The 15,635-nt window shown below is 47.0% G+C and overlaps 1 protein-coding gene across 1 annotated transcript in view; it reads left to right on the top strand.

The window, feature by feature from the left end:
- grm5b (glutamate receptor, metabotropic 5b) overlaps window positions 1–15,635 on the top strand; it is a 50,912-nt gene that overhangs the window by 31,522 nt on the left and 3,755 nt on the right. The window contains exons 7-16 of the mRNA XM_076049854.1: window positions 6,900–7,135; window positions 8,143–8,264; window positions 8,882–9,006; window positions 9,111–9,279; window positions 9,396–9,522; window positions 12,124–12,241; window positions 12,347–12,533; window positions 13,000–13,158; window positions 13,564–13,689; window positions 14,111–14,293. Coding sequence (XP_075905969.1) covers window positions 6,900–7,135; window positions 8,143–8,264; window positions 8,882–9,006; window positions 9,111–9,279; window positions 9,396–9,522; window positions 12,124–12,241; window positions 12,347–12,533; window positions 13,000–13,158; window positions 13,564–13,689; window positions 14,111–14,293 — 1,552 coding nt within the window. The remainder of the gene's footprint in view (window positions 1–6,899; window positions 7,136–8,142; window positions 8,265–8,881; window positions 9,007–9,110; window positions 9,280–9,395; window positions 9,523–12,123; window positions 12,242–12,346; window positions 12,534–12,999; window positions 13,159–13,563; window positions 13,690–14,110; window positions 14,294–15,635) is intronic.

The raw sequence follows: 15,635 nt of genomic DNA, 5'->3' as shown, positions 1-15,635 counted from the left end.
GACAGAAGAGGAAGAAAAACAGAGACGGACGATGATTCAGCGGGCTGTCGATGACGGACCGGTGGGCAGTGCGCCACCTGTTGTTGAATGATGGCCGTGTAAAGTGGTCCGATCACTCATGTAATTAGAAAGCTGGACACACACACACACACACACACACACACACACACACACACACACACACACACACACACTGAGATCGGTCCTGCATTTCCGTCTTTCCCTTTTTAGTTCCACTGTCTGTCTGTCTGTCTGTCTGTCTGTCTGTGTGTGTGTGTGTGTGTGTGTGAACCACCTCTGACATTTTCCTTAATGAGTTTTACCCCCCTTTTTTTTGGCAGAGTAATGAACTTTGACCTCTGTCTGAACTAAAGGCTGTTGATAGATGAGACGCTGTGAGTAATACCTCCCATGAAAAGTGACTCTTTGTTTTTCAAAGCTGCGCTGTGAAACCCACCTTGAGTCAGTATATTACAGGTTGTCATAATCAGCCGCAGCAGCAGTGAGTGAGGCTGTCCAGAGCCGCTGAAGCACAAGTCCAATTTTACATGTGGTAAATTGCCGAAATACAGATTTTCATGCGCTCAGCATGAAAACTTGGGGCCTTGTAATATGGAGAAGGAGCAATAGTTCTTACCTTTGCCAAAATGATAAAGTCAATAAATCAAAAATGAGCTGTGCGATCACGCTGGGGGTCGTCATGTAAAAATATTAGCTCGTTGGCTGACACAACTTTCGGCTTGACAGCGTGGGCTTGTGCACCACACAGCCAAATTCACGATGCCTTCTGGGCAACATCTGCTTTGACTGCTGTGTCCGCAGCTGCAGCTGACAGACACCAAAGTTGAAGGTGTTGCTGCTGAACTTCGGCGTTGCTGCCCTGTTTTCTTGTATTTGCATCTCTGTGTTGCTGAATAATTCTGTGTGTGTGTGTGTGCGTGTGTGCATGTGTGTGTGTGTGTGTGTGTGGTCATGATTGTAAGCAGCAGATGCTCATCTAGACTCTCTGCCAGGTTGCCATGGCAGCAGAGAGTGGGTGGGTTGGGGGTCGGGGCAGCAGGCATTAATTTGTAAAGTGACCCACTGGCAGCGCGGCTTCAGATCAGATTCAAATATTTAGCCAATAGAAAATCCACGACCTTATTCCCGCCCTCACAACCTCTCCCTTCCCGCTCAGCGGCGAACGTAATCTGCCCCGTCGCGATCACGGGCCAACTTTCTCCCGCAGCAGCGGCGCCGACTGTGAACGCGGAGCCGCTGTTTTTGTCAGACGGGCGATCGGGCGGGCGAGAGGTCAGAGGGAAACGGAAACACAAATGAACAAAGACTGTGGAGCTTCAAACGCTTCGGCGCCATCCCTCATTAAATATCATCAGCTCATTTTCCCTCAGAGTCGGGGGGGGGGGTTGATGTTCAGACATGAGGCTGCAGCGTGTGTGTTGCTCCAGTCAGATCTGCTGGAGACACACAACACATCTTAAAACACCTCCGTTTACCTCCATGTGTGTGTGAGTGTGTGTCTTTGTGTGTGTGTGTGTGTGTGTGTGTGTGTGTGTGTGTGTGTGTGTGTGTGTGTGTGTGTGTGTGTATCAGCGTCTCCATATGTATATACATATACATATATATATATATAAGTATATATATATATATATTTGTAGCACGTCTCCATTTGTAGTGCATCTGTATGTAAAAGCAGTATTTTATTTATTTTCAGTATTTTCAGCCAATCAGCTGCCTCCATCTGACTCCCTGCATCCATCACTACATCCTCGAAACCCCCCCCCCCCCACCCACCCAGCCTGTTGTCTTCCTGCCCACATCTTCTCTGTCCCTCCTCTGGACACGTCCAAACCTTCTCAGTCTGGCTTCATCCCCACAACATCCAACATGCTGCGTCCCTCTGCCTTCCCTTCATTCCTGATCCCATCCCATCCCTGCTCACTGCCAAAGAGAAGCTCAGCATTTTTAATCTCCAAAGCAGACAACATCGCCGCTCTCACCACGACACTTTCCCTCTTTCGGTCTTGCTGAATAACACAGGAAAAATAAAAATCATATGAGTGGCTTCATGCAGATGAAAGACGGGTGCACAAAGTTATAAGAGCTCAGAAATATTAGGTAGCAGCTAAATTACTGTTAAATATTTGTGAGAAGGAAAAAAAAACAACCCATCTTTCACCATGCAAGAAACTCGAGTGAATGCAGAAGTTGCACGAGTTGAAAAAGTTGAACTGCTTCATGTCTCATACAAAGAGACTGAACAGAGCCTTGAAGATAATAAAGAATCAGCTGAGATCAATACTTATGGAAGTCTCTTTGAGCAGCATCTTAAAGCACAAAGGAAACAATGTAACCAGCAGCAGCAGCAGCAGCAGCGAGGTCTCCAGAGAACCTACATGTCTGCAGCGAGAGGTTTTTTCTGGTAGCTCGGCAGTCAAAGATGAAAATAGGGTCTCAAGTGAAACTCAAAGTTGTGCCTGCAAAACAAAAACAAAACAACAACAACAGCGCACACCATTAGTTCAGCACATTATCCATCAGGTTTACAGATGTATGCATTATGCAGCTGTTTCTCTTCTTTTTTTTTTTTTTGCATCTAAATGCGATGCAGCGAGCTGTCGACGCATCCTGAATACCTGCAATAGAGTTCAGCAGCGCTGCTCAGTTTGTCTGAACACCGCTGCAGTGTCAAGTCTTTATAGTAACGTGAGCACAAATGCATGTTTGCAAAGTGCGACGGTCAATATTTGCTCCACTCGCGGCCAGGCTGCTTCAGTGTTTGCCATGCACAGATAAGCAAACGTTGATGTCAGCTGTGCAGTTTACTGCAGTGTAGAGTTTCTCAAACTAAATTTTACATTTTTTTTTTTAAATCTCCATCGTTATTAACTCCCTCTTCTCACTTCTTCAGCCTAAAACTTGATTAGACAAATTGACGTTTCCAAACTAATTGAAAAAAAAAAAAATGCATGAAATGCGAGTAAAACATCCTAAATTTGTAAGAAAATCCAGATAACACTCTGCGATAGGTGCAACTTTGTTCTTTTTGGGACGTGCAAAGAAAACCTTCTGCAGGGCTCCGCTCCAGGATCTTCTCTAAACCTGCTTTGTCTCTCGCAAGTCAGAGTCATTCCAAGAAATTTCCATTACTTCCCTCTTGAGCTGCGATAATGGCTGAGTTGGTCGGTTGCTAACGTCGACTTGTCAAGTGAACTCCAGCAGCAGCAGCAGCAGCAGCAGCAGCAGCAGCAGCAGCAGCAGCAGCCAAAAATCCTGCTGGCCGAATTCCATTTTTGCTGCTTGAGATTTCATCACTTCGAGAAGAAACAACTTCAAATTAACAATCGCCTGCAAATGAGTTCCACTTTCTATTTATGTAGCGAATGGACAGAATTTAAAGCAGAAGGAGAAGAAGGAGATTGCCGCAGGAGTCAGTTTGTGGAATTGGGTTTGTAAAATGTTCTTAAGTTGATGCACTGGCCTACTGTACTAAATATGCCCGCAGCATTTCCAATATGGGTAGAGACGGGCCACCTCATGTTAATTGAATTGTGAAAAGAAAGTAAGTGTGTGTGTGTGTGTGCGTGTGTGAGAGAAAGAGAGCAGGAGAAAGAGAGAGAAAGAGAGAGTGTGTGTGTGTGTGTGTGCGTGCATATAATTAAAATTCAATGTACTCTAATGAGACGCTGAGTACAGACAGCAGGTTGAGCGTGGGCTGGAAACCATGGCGATGGCCTTGGGCTCATAGGCACGCAGAGAGAGAGAGAGAGAGAGAGAGAGAGACAAAAACTAGATGCTATTAAAATCTATTATTGTGATCTAGAATAGAGTCATCCATCAGTGGACACACACACACACACACACATATATATATATATATATATATATATATATATATATATATATGTATATATATATATATATATATATATATATATATATATATATATATATATATACATATATATATACATATATATATATACACGCACACACACACGCACACACACACACAGAAACTTTATGTGTATACATTCACCCAGAAGACCTGCTCGCCCACACACATCCATACAATGAAGGTCGATCAGTAGATATATATGTTTGTTGTATGAGTTAAATTAAAAAAACACACAAAATCAATCTTTGCGGCACGTGACTCTGTGTGCATTCTGCAGAGCTCTCTCCCTCCCTCTCTCTCTCTCTCCCTCCCTCTCTCTCTCTCTCTCTCTCTCTCCATCTCTCTCTCTCTTTCTCTCTTGCGCTCGGATTCCCCCTCCAGTGTTGGAATCTCTCAACATGGTTAGCCAGGTGTTTCAGCAGCAAGTGAAGCGTGAGTGTTACAGTAGAAGTTTCTAAACAGAGGGATAAATATTCTGTTGTCTGAAGATCCACGCATTTTTTTTTTGTTGATAAATAATCATTCTGTGCTGCTTCTCTGATTTTTTTGGGCTGGAAGACTGTTTTTTTTTTTTTTATAGATCAGTTTTGGATCTATATATGTATATATATATATATATATATATATATATTTATGTATATATATATATATATATATATATTTATATGGTTTGTTTGTGTGGTTTGCTGAGAGTGGTTCTGGCTGTTCAGGGAGCCGCAGGTGGGATGTGCTTGGAAACCGGCCAAACAGGTGACAAGTGGAGGAACCAGGCAATTTAATGAGGAAAGACACGGACAATAAATGAAAAGAAGGACTGAAAAGGTGTGTGCGTGCGTGTTGCGGCAGAGATAAGAAGGATGGAAATTGTGTTGTGTACTTCTAAAATGGATGAAAACCAGGAATAAAGCCTGTATTGACGGACGGAGGTGGTCGATGGTGTGAGCTGGAGTGGAGGCTCGAAAAACACAACAGTCTCCAGAGAGAGACGGAGGAGATCCATCAGCTGCACAGCGCTGATTGACGATCAATGGTTGTTTATAGTGCCTCCTCCTGGCCGTCAGGGCTTCTTCTCCCCCGCTATCAAACTACTTTTTTCACCCCTTCACCGACCTGATGTTGTGACTTCAGAACAGAAGCATCAGTGTCCCCTGTGCGAGGCCACAGACTTTCAGTGTGAAGTTGTGTTTGTTTCAGCTAGCTTGTTTCTGCTCCCCGATGTCTGTATGACTCCTGGCTGGGTGAACAACAGAGACCCCTCTGGTGAAAATAAGAAACTGCTCGTATTGCCTGAAAGAAGCTGTAAAGGTTGGCGTAGTGGTTAACGTCAGAAGGTCAGGAGTTTGACTCTGACTCGGGAGTTTGATTCCGACTCGGGAGTTTGATTCAGGATTCAGGTTTGTGCGTTAAGCATAATTGTTCATTTAATTTCTTTATAATTAAAAGAGAGTCATCAAAGTGAATTTTGCGGCATGATGGAAGCCCTGCCTGCACTGGATGGTGGTTGAGAAAAGCCTCCGCTGGGATTGATGAGCGCCGAGGTTCAGAGGCCGAGGGTGACGAGCTGACGACAGCAGACGGCAACAAACGAGAGGCGACATTTAAAAAATGGTCGGAGAGGGTCGACAGGAGTCGTAGGAGACACTCCATCCAGACCGAATGACACTGTAGGAGAAAATGAGATTAGTTCTCTGGAGAGGCTCGGAGAAGAAGAAGAAGAAGAAGAAGAAGAAGAAGAAGAAGAGCCAGTTTCCACTGAAGGAGGATGAGGAGTTCCTGCTTCAGGCCTCGCTGGCAGGAAGGAAGGAAGAAGATTTGTCTTTCACAACCCCCCCCACCTCCATCTATTCCCATTTCTTTTTTTAATCTGGCTGTCTCTCTCCCTCACACACACACACACACACACACACACACACACACACACAGCCATCTGTGCTTCCTTGAGGAGAGGAAAAAAAAAAAAAAAAAAAAAACAGCCCCCCAAATTTTTCCTCCCCAGGAAATTTGCAACTGCAGCGACGCGACAACGCACATTTTGTGAGTCTGATGCTGTGTGTCTGACAGGGCGCGCAGCCAAAAACACTCTGACCCGGATCGTCTGCACAGCCGACAGAATAACTGCGTGCGTGTGTGTGTGTGTGTGTGTGTGTGTGTTTGTGCAGCGTTAATACCTGGTGCATATTGGAGATTACCAGTAATGATGTAACGTGTGAGTGATGCTCCCTAATTTGTTGACTCCCACATTTCTGTTTCTCACTCTGTTCCCCGGGGTGGAAACTGGGCCACTCGCTGAAAATGTGCTGTGTGTGAGTGTGTGTGTGTGTGTGTGTGCGTGTGCGTGTGTGTGGTGTGTGTGTAAGTCTGAAAATGGGACTTATTTTTTTATGATGACTTATTGCTGCCCATGTGCTTCATCTCCTGACCCCAACATTTAATTTCAACAATTGCGTCATCTCTCCTCTCTCGTGCACACACACACATGCACACAAGCGTGCCCGCACAGCCGGTATTGTAATTTTTGAAGAAAGCTTCTCAACTTAATGGCCTGTGAAGACCAATTCCATTCACCTCTGCATTGCATCACATTATAATTTTACATGTGCTGTGCTGGCCCAAGTAATATGGTTGATTATTTCAACCGGCGATGCTAAATCCTATAGGGGACCGGCCCTGAGGGACACGTGGCTGATTTTGCTTTATGCAATGAACTCTGAGTGTTCCCGCAGAAGAGAGAAGTCGCTACGTAAAGGGAATAGTTAAACTAGTGGAGAGCCAATTAAGTGCAAGAGTCTTATTTTAGTGGTTCAGAATGTCTTTGAGTCTGTGACATTATACTAACCTTCAATTTTAATTGGCTTGGAATCACACAGCCCGTGTGCCCAGAATTATGCCCCCCAAAAAAGTCATGATTACAAGAACTGAAAGTAATGTGCTAATAAAAAACTTCTCCAAAGTGATTCGTTGATTGGGACTGAGGTTCTTCCCCTCTCCTCCGTCTTTGCAGTGACGGCTGGGCCGACCGCTACGACGTGACGGACGGCTACGTGAGGGAAGCGGCCGGCGGTATCACCATCAAGCTCCAGTCTGCCGACGTTAAGTGGTTCGACGACTACTACCTGAAGCTGCGGCCGGAGAACAACCCCAGGAACCCCTGGTTCCCCGAGTTCTGGCAGCACCGCTTCCACTGCCGCCTCAAGGGCCACCTGCAGGAGAGCAGCAAGTACAACCGCACCTGTGGCAGTGAGTTCAGACCACACCCCCACGATCCATTCATTTCAATGGAGTTGCTAGCTAGCTAGCTAGCTTACGCATACACCGGAAAAACCCGTAAGCATTTATTTTTGTATTGCAGTCTCTGGGGGGAAAAAAATGCTTTCACAGCCGGATGGGATCTCTGGCTGCAGTACCTTGAGTGGCCACTAGAGAAAAAAAAAATAATCTGAAAGAGTACCGGAAGCGGATGCAGCCTTTTTTTTGCAAACGCAGGGGACTTTATTTTGGTTTTGGCTCAACATCAGAGGCGACGGTGGTAATCTGCATTTGTATTGACCTTTTTTTCACAATAGCCGCTATTAATGCAAATCACACCCACACAAACAGCGGCCGGGCGCGCGCAGCTCTGCGGCTCATCTGCAGATGTTCCTTGTGGCGGTGAGCGTGCACTCTTCCTCTTCCTCTTCCTCGCCTGCCCTTTGCTTTCTGCCACCGTTTCACATTCTGTGCACGGGGGGGGAAAGGCGTCGTGGAGTCGGCATCATCAAAGGGAGCCCCGCTCTTACGTGTTCTAATGAAACTGGACATGAAATAGAAACTCAGGCATGGAGCGAACCGAGGCTGGCTGGCTGGCTGGCCGGCCGGCTGGGGGTGAATGAGAAGAGGAGGGAGGGCTGCTGCTGATGAGAAGGAAGGAGAGGAAGGAGAGGAAGGAGAGGGAAGTCTTTGATCTTCAGGGAGGAAGATGAAGAGTTTCTCTGCTCTTCCTGCTTTTCTCTCCTCCATCTGATCTCCTTCTCTCGGTTTCTGCTCATTCGGTGCTGATGAACAACAAGTGGTGTCCAACAATGACGGCCAATAGTCCTAGTAGCATGGTCATTTTTCTGGAAAAGAAAAGGATATAGAAAAACATAGACTTGCAGTATTGTGTACTTACTTTGGTACCAGACCTGCACCGGTTTGCAGTGATTTCTTTTTTACCTACCTTTCTCTTCTCCATTTCCTCTTTCCACCGACCCCGCCCGCCCCTGCAGAGCGAGAGTCGCTCCGGCAGCAGTACGCACAGGACACCAAGATGGGCTTTGTCATCAACGCCATCTACTCCATGGCGTACGGCCTGCACAACATGCAGCGGGTGCTCTGCCCAGGGTTCCAGGTGAGCGTCTACCTGAGGGACAAAGCAGGTTGGAGGTCGATGAGTTCCTCAGGTCCCCCTGGGGCTGCGTGTTTGTCCCAAGAACTGCAACTCTAGATGGCATGAAATCTTACTTAATATGACTTCAAAACTCATGTGAAAGAGCATCGCTGTCTCAAACAACTGACATTGAAAGTTGGAAATGACACCGTCTCATTTTAGGCCAAAGCACTTCTTGAGCCCCAGATGTGGCTCATCATGTTAGTGAGTTATTATGTCACTTCAAAGTTTCTAGTGATTTCTAGCCTGGAGAAGAGAAAGCTTCAGGGTGTGAGCGGTTCTTCAGGGAATTCTTTAGTAGGTAGTTCGAAGAAGTGACCAAAATTAGAAGGCACCAGTTGGCTTTGACATATTAATCTTGATATTGTTCTCATCGGGGACAGTTTTTTAATGGACTCACTTTCAGATACAATCAGTCATCGTGTCTTGATACTGAATATTGGCTTCTTGTCTAATTCATCTAGAAATGCAAAAAAAACAACAAAACACAACGAATGAAAATAATAGTTGTTTATACAAATTTGCTACATGAACATTATTTGTGACGAGGTTGTGACGTTCCTGTCTCCTTCTCTTAGGGCCTGTGCGATGCCATGCGGCCGATAGACGGCTCCAAGCTTCTAGACTTCCTGATGAAGACCAACTTCACCGGCGTGTCCGGAGAGGGGATCCTGTTCGACGAGAACGGAGACTCACCTGGAAGGTAGACGCTGACCGCCGCTGCGCCGTGCCGTTTTCTTGGTGACGTGATTTGACTCGGAATCGGGTCGGGTTCGTCCTTCGCACTGATTCGTCCTTCATCCGCAGGTATGAAATAATGAATTTTAAGAAGATGGGCAAGGACTACTACGACTACATTAACGTGGGCAGCTGGGACAACAGAGGCCTGAAGATTGATGATGATGAAATCTGGCCCAACAAAGATTCAATTATCAAGTCTGTGTGCAGCGAGCCCTGCGCTAAAGGACAGATTAAGGCAAGACCAAATATCGCAAACATGTGTTTTTTACATTTTTTTTAATCCTTTTTCATGCCTTGAGATCTGTTCCTGTGATGGACGCGCTCTCATGTTCGACACCTTCTCCCTCCCAGGTTATCCGCAAAGGCGAGGTGAGCTGCTGCTGGACGTGCACGCCGTGTAAAGAGAACGAGTTTGTGTTTGACGAGTACACCTGCCGGGCCTGCGAACTGGGCACGTGGCCGACCGACGACCTCACAGGTCAGTCAGCTCTGTCTCTGGGGTGCAGGCGCTCTGTCGAGGAAAAATTGCGGAATGGCAGGCGCCCCATTGGGGGGAAAAAAGTAGCGTATGCTGGCAATAAGTATCATGATTGCACGTGCACAGTGTCAGTGCAGGAGGGACGGCGCGATCCGCAGCGGAGCCTGGTTATTGATTTCCTGGCGGCTTCTGGCAGAGTCCCGAGTGGTTCAGGCTTCTCGTCTTCTGTCCTCTTTAATTGATTTTACTGGAGCTCCTAAAATGTGTGTTGAGTCCATTTATTTTGGTTACCGCTAAACCAGAACTTCCTTTTATAAAGTCTTCTTTTATATAAATGTGACATTGAGCTTCATACACATCATGCCAAAAATGGATCCGACCAGCGATCGTTTCATTTTGAATGCACTGCAGTTGCAGTGAGATGACACTGTCCCATGCGGGGGGGGGGGACGTAAAAAGCTTCTCTGAATTCTACTGCAGAGTTCTTGGCTCTTCAAACTGAGGCTCTGTCGAAAAGATTCAGGACTGAATTGGATTCCAAGTGATTTGTTCGCTTCACAGTGGCGCTTAGAAAAATCCACCACCCTCTTATTTCCTGCAAGATTATTTTTACGACAGGGCTCCGTATCAATACCTGGGATGTGTTCAGCTGTTATTACTGCTGTGCTGCTGCAACCTCAACTCACTTGTCCTTCCTCTCACTCCTCCGTTGGGTTTGTTTTTGCGACGTGGTCAGGTGACGCTTTAATTATTCCGCATCGAGAGCAGCTTTCGATGCAAATACGCTTCAACCCCGACGCAAAGAAAATTTATGTCCCCTCCACAGCCTTTGAGGAGGCCCCGGATATCTCCAGCCTTGTTACACTGCTCCGCTGCTGCTCATTATACCGGCTGCTCGCTTCCCGCCTGGCTCCATGATTAAAACATTAACGGAGGCTGCAAAATTCAGAGGCGCCAACGCTTCCTCCTCCTCAGCGGACAGGGAGCGGAGAGGAGAGGCGGGGGGCGGGGTGGGGTGGAGCCGGGGGGGTGGAGAGCGGAGCTGCAGACGGAGAATTAAAGAATTGCGGCTGCGGTTAACTATGTGTAACTTTTGTGCTGTTCGTGCGAGCCCGAGTACGTTTATGTGAGTCATTTCATCGGCAATAAGTGCCGCTTGTTCCCCCAGCGGGGCCGTGTGAAACAATAGTAATGAGGTGTAAACAAACTGCCTGCCCTGTTCCTCCAGCTACACATTTTGATCCGTCTCCCTCAGGCGACGCAAGGAGGGAAAAAGGAAAAATAAAAAGTGGAAGAATAGAAAGAGAGTGCGAGATGAAGCAAGGGAGAGATGAAGAAGCTGAGGGAGGAGGGGGAGATGAAACGGGGGACAGAGGTGCGGGGACAGAGAGGAGACCCAAACCGCAGTGAGAGGGAGAAGGTGAGAGTGAGAACGGCTCTTAAAACAAAAGAGGGCTGGAAAGGTGTGAGAGGAAGCGGAAGGGAGGATGAATGGAGAGACTGACAGAAGCAGGCAGGAAAGCTAAAAGGCGTCGAAAAAAGAAGAAGAATAAAAAAAAAAAAGAGGATTAGCTCGCGGATTTGATCAAGGAAAAGTTCTGCGTCGGAGAGAGTTCGGATGTTCAAACAGCTCCGTCCCCTCCTGGAGGCTCCACACTGAGCTGAGAGTCAAACATCCATGTGTGTTTTAGTCTCCGGTTGCTGAACTGGAGGTGCGTGGCAGCTTCTGCCCCTTCAAGACAAAAAAAAAATAATAGAGTACAAGATGACCTTTAAACGTAATTAGGATGTAACATTAAATCCAGGTTAACCCCAAATAACCTTTAAACAGTGTTTAGCTGTGAGAACATGTACAGCTGGTTTGTTCAGCGTAAGTACGGCGTATTTTACACACACTGCACAAAAGATTTCATGTCATTTTAACTCCGGTGGCGAATAGATCTTGTGCAGAACAATTGGAGCGGATGTATTTTTCTGTCAGCGTCTTACTGCTCCCTCGGGAGCTGTGTACCCTTCATTTAATGCCACGACAACGATTTTCCCTGTATTGACTTGAGCTTCACTGATGATACTCGTCCAGATCGCTCATAGTTCCGGCGCTCGGCAGCTTTTGTCTCTGCGCGAGTGTGTGAGGGGTTTTACACAGGTGGTTACAGCCGGAAGCGTGTCCATTTAATTAATGACACCGGCCCGGTGTGGAGGAAGAAGACTGATGAGGACGTGAAGGAGGAAGGAGAGAAAAGAAGAGGGGGGGGGGGGGGGGTAGGAGGAGGAGTGGCAGTGGCAGTGATGAGGATAAAGGAGACGTTTAGGAGATATTTGAGGAAGAAAATCAGCGATGGCTGGAAAATGATGGTCCACCAGGCACCAATATCTTCCTGATTATGGCTTTTACAGCAGAACTGAAACCAGAATAACCTGGAATTAGATTCTTTTTTTTTTTTCCCCTTCAGCATTAAGTAGATAAAGTCCTACCTGCTCATGTGAAGCACTTGTTTCTAACAGAACAGTCCATGTTTTGTTTTCATCTCTGAATCTTTTTGTCTGAAATGTTCACGCTGACCGCAGCACAAATCAAACTCTTTTGTGGAACATCTGCAGGCTGCGATCCCATCCCGGTGGAGTACCTGCGGTGGGGAGACCCTGAGCCCATCGCCGCCGTGGTCTTCGCCTGCCTCGGCCAGCTGGCCACCTTCTTCGTCACCGCCGTCTTCATCATGTGAGGGAACCTGTGCAGAACTCCTCAGAAGCCAGACTGCAAACACAATCAGCACTTTTAGCTAATGACGACCGATCACTGTGTGTTTGTGTGTGTGTGTGCCAGGTTCCGGGACACCCCGGTGGTCAAGTCCTCCAGCCGGGAGCTGTGCTACATCATCCTAGCAGGCATCTGCCTGGGCTACCTGTGCACCTTCAGCCTCATCGCCAAGCCTCACGTGGTCCACTGCTACATCCAGCGGCTGGGCATCGGCCTGTCTCCCGCCATGAGCTACTCGGCGCTCGTCACCAAGGTGAGGACCGTCCAGCTGACCTCAGATCAGCTGCTTGGCCAGTCTGGAACAGTTCTGCTCTAGTTCCACCTCCGTGGTGCCTCCTGCCCCTGGTCAGCATTGTTGTGGAAATAATGAGCAGCAGAAGTAATGATGGGGGGAAATATCTCCCATCCCTCGCTGTGGACGCCCGCACCCACACACGTATATGTGTATTATATTCACTACCATGCAAAGTTTGGACACATACGTACTTCTGATTGAATGGATTTTCTTTCATTTTCAGCACTATTTACATTGTAGATTGTCACTCAAGGCATCCAAACTATGAAGGAACACATATGGAATATGGGGAGTTGACTGACAGGATAGAGACACAGATTAGCTATATCATATATTTTATAATATTAGTGTCATAGACTGCAGCGCGTGTGTGAGTGAACAATCAGGATGTCTATTGGACGGTGTTTTGCGTTTCCGACCGCAGACCAACCGCATCGCCCGCATCCTGGCCGGCAGCAAGAAGAAGATCTGCACCAAGAAGCCTCGCTTCATGTCGGCCTGCGCTCAGCTCATCATCGCCTTCCTGCTCATCCTGCTGCAGCTGGGCATCATCGTGGCGCTCTTCCTCATGGAGCCTCCCGAGGTGAGATCCCACCCTCTGAGATCTGAAGGTCCGTCCGTCCCTCCTGGTTGGCCTCCTGCTCAGGAGGTCTTTAGAAGAGCTCAGTTTTCAGGATTCAGTTGAATATCTGACAGCGTCCTCTTAATGTTTCATCGTCTCTCCAGGATTTTGTGGTGTTTTTTTATTTTTATTATCTCGTTCCCTGAAAAGTTGTAAAATTATGCAATTTGAATTTGATGCGATGAAAACCTTGCAATTAAAACTTCTTTTAATAACAGTGTGTTGCCTCCACTTTGCCAAGTAAGTGTAGGTTAAATGTAAGTTAATTATCAGCTGCAGGAGAGAAATGGGACTAAAAAAATGACACCCAACTGGAAATAATCCCACCTGCTGCCTCTTCCTGTTCCCTTCCGTCTTCCCTGGCAGGTGATCCACGACTACCCCAGCATCCGGCAGGTCAACCTCATCTGCAACACCACCAACCTGGCCGTGGTCGCCCCGCTGGGCTACAACTGCCTGCTGATCCTCAGCTGCACCTTCTATGCCTTCAAGGTAGCAGCCAGCAGTGTGGCAGTGCGCCCTTTGAAATCACACTCTGTCATTCAACGAAATCCATGGAGAATATTCAACATATGCAAAGTGACATATTGTGCTGTGTACGCAACGGTGACATTTGTTCCTTTGTTTATGGCGCCCGCTCCTCTTTAAACTGTGTAAACAGTTTCTGTTTAATTCTCTGCAGCCTCTCAGCGGCGCTCATTGAAATTCCATTAGGCCTCGACTCATTGCAAAGTCAGCCTCCGATTAAATGCTGCTTTTGCAGCAGCAGCGGCAGCAGTGTATTTTATGTACGGCATTCAAGCAGAGTAATGGGAATAATAATAAGTGCGTCGGGCCGAAGCAAACAAACCCTCTGTAAAGAAAAGAAAAAGAAAAAAACACTGCCGTTGTTTTTTCTGCCTCCTTCGCTCAGACGCGCAACGTCCCGGCGAACTTCAACGAGGCCAAGTACATCGCCTTCACCATGTACACCACCTGCATCATCTGGCTGGCCTTCGTGCCCATCTACTTCGGCTCCAACTACAAGATCATCACCATGTGCTTCAGCGTCAGCCTCAGCGCCACCGTGGCTCTGTGCTGCATGTTTGTGCCCAAGGTGAGGCAGCGCTCGGCTTCGCTCCCTTTGTCCTTACTGTCACTCTCAGCACAGGCGTGCAGAACAGCACTCAGGAAGCTCTGCAAAAGAGTTTAACAATCTTTTGATGAGTTTGTTTGGAGTGTTGTGGTATAGCAGATTGGTACTGGTCTCCAGAGCACTTTTTAAGGGTCTTGGTCTCGTCTTGGGATTTTCGATCAAGTCTAATGTCTTGGTCTGGGTTGGTGCCGTCTTGACGACAACACTAGTTTGTTGAATCACACCCTATGAAAAGGAACCGCAAAAACACAACCACCTGGTCCTAGAAATAGACTTTCAAATAGGCCCTTAAATACCCTCCCACTTCCTGGTTTTCCAACCCCGGCAGCTGGTTGGCTGAACCTTCCTAGATTGGATTCAAATGGGAGCCTTGACGTCATTCCCAGTTCCAACTTCCAACTTTGTGTCTAAACACGACACACCTCTGCTGCCCGGTGTGACGGCCCCAGGCCAACATTAAAAAAAATTCTCCTGAACATTTTATGAAACTGAGGGATGAAATAATGATAAGATGACTCCAGGCAGCAGCACATCTGGCCTCAGCCGCTCCCCAGGAGCAGCGCTCTGACGTCCCAGATTGTCTCTGAATCATGAATTCTCACCCCAGGCCCTTTTTTTTATCAAGACATTTCTGCTTAATAACGCCGTTATCACATCAATTTGTCTTCTTCTCTGCGCTGCCACCTGCCTTTAAACTCCATTTATGTTCAGCATTTTGTGGCATTTTCAGGTCCTCATCCAAAGTGTTTTTTCCTGGAGCAAGGAAATAACTGCTAAACGTGGGAATGTTTGCCTGGACGAGAGCTTTCAAAACACTTGTTTCTCTCTGCCTGTCCAAACTATGTGCTATATTAGGAGATCTGCGCTCATAATCAGCCTCGGTCTGAGGACACGGTATATTAAAGCTGCAGGTAACCAAGGCAACTATAATAATACTGAAACGGCTCTGGCTCGTCCTCATGACCACGTTGTCGTCCTGTTCATGCACTCGCAGACAACAGAGGGAAGTCTGGGGACCTGTATGGTGTCTATGGGAGCAGTTTAGTTTTCTCATGCAATATTTACACCCACTATTCTTTTACGAGACGTGTTGTAGACAATACATAGTGATTTTTTTAATATTTTTTTTTAACCCTGTGAGGTCTCTTCGTAGCCGTTAAGCTGAGCAACCGACAGACAGTCTGACAGTAAACCTGTTATTAGGACGGTAAATACAGCGGCAGCGCCGTCACTTAGTGTTCAAGGTTACTGTTTGGAAAAATAAGCAGAAAATGTGTTTTTGTGAAACGGCTGCATCAATAAG

Source organism: Nelusetta ayraudi, unplaced genomic scaffold (genome assembly GCF_046127955.1).
Source record: "Nelusetta ayraudi isolate G7.1 ecotype Tasmania unplaced genomic scaffold, CSIRO-AGI_Nayr_v1 ptg000120l, whole genome shotgun sequence".
NCBI classification, from domain to species: domain Eukaryota; kingdom Metazoa; phylum Chordata; class Actinopteri; order Tetraodontiformes; family Monacanthidae; genus Nelusetta; species Nelusetta ayraudi.
Note: the sequence above shows the minus strand (reverse complement) of the source record. Positions and strands in the feature narration are given on the sequence as shown.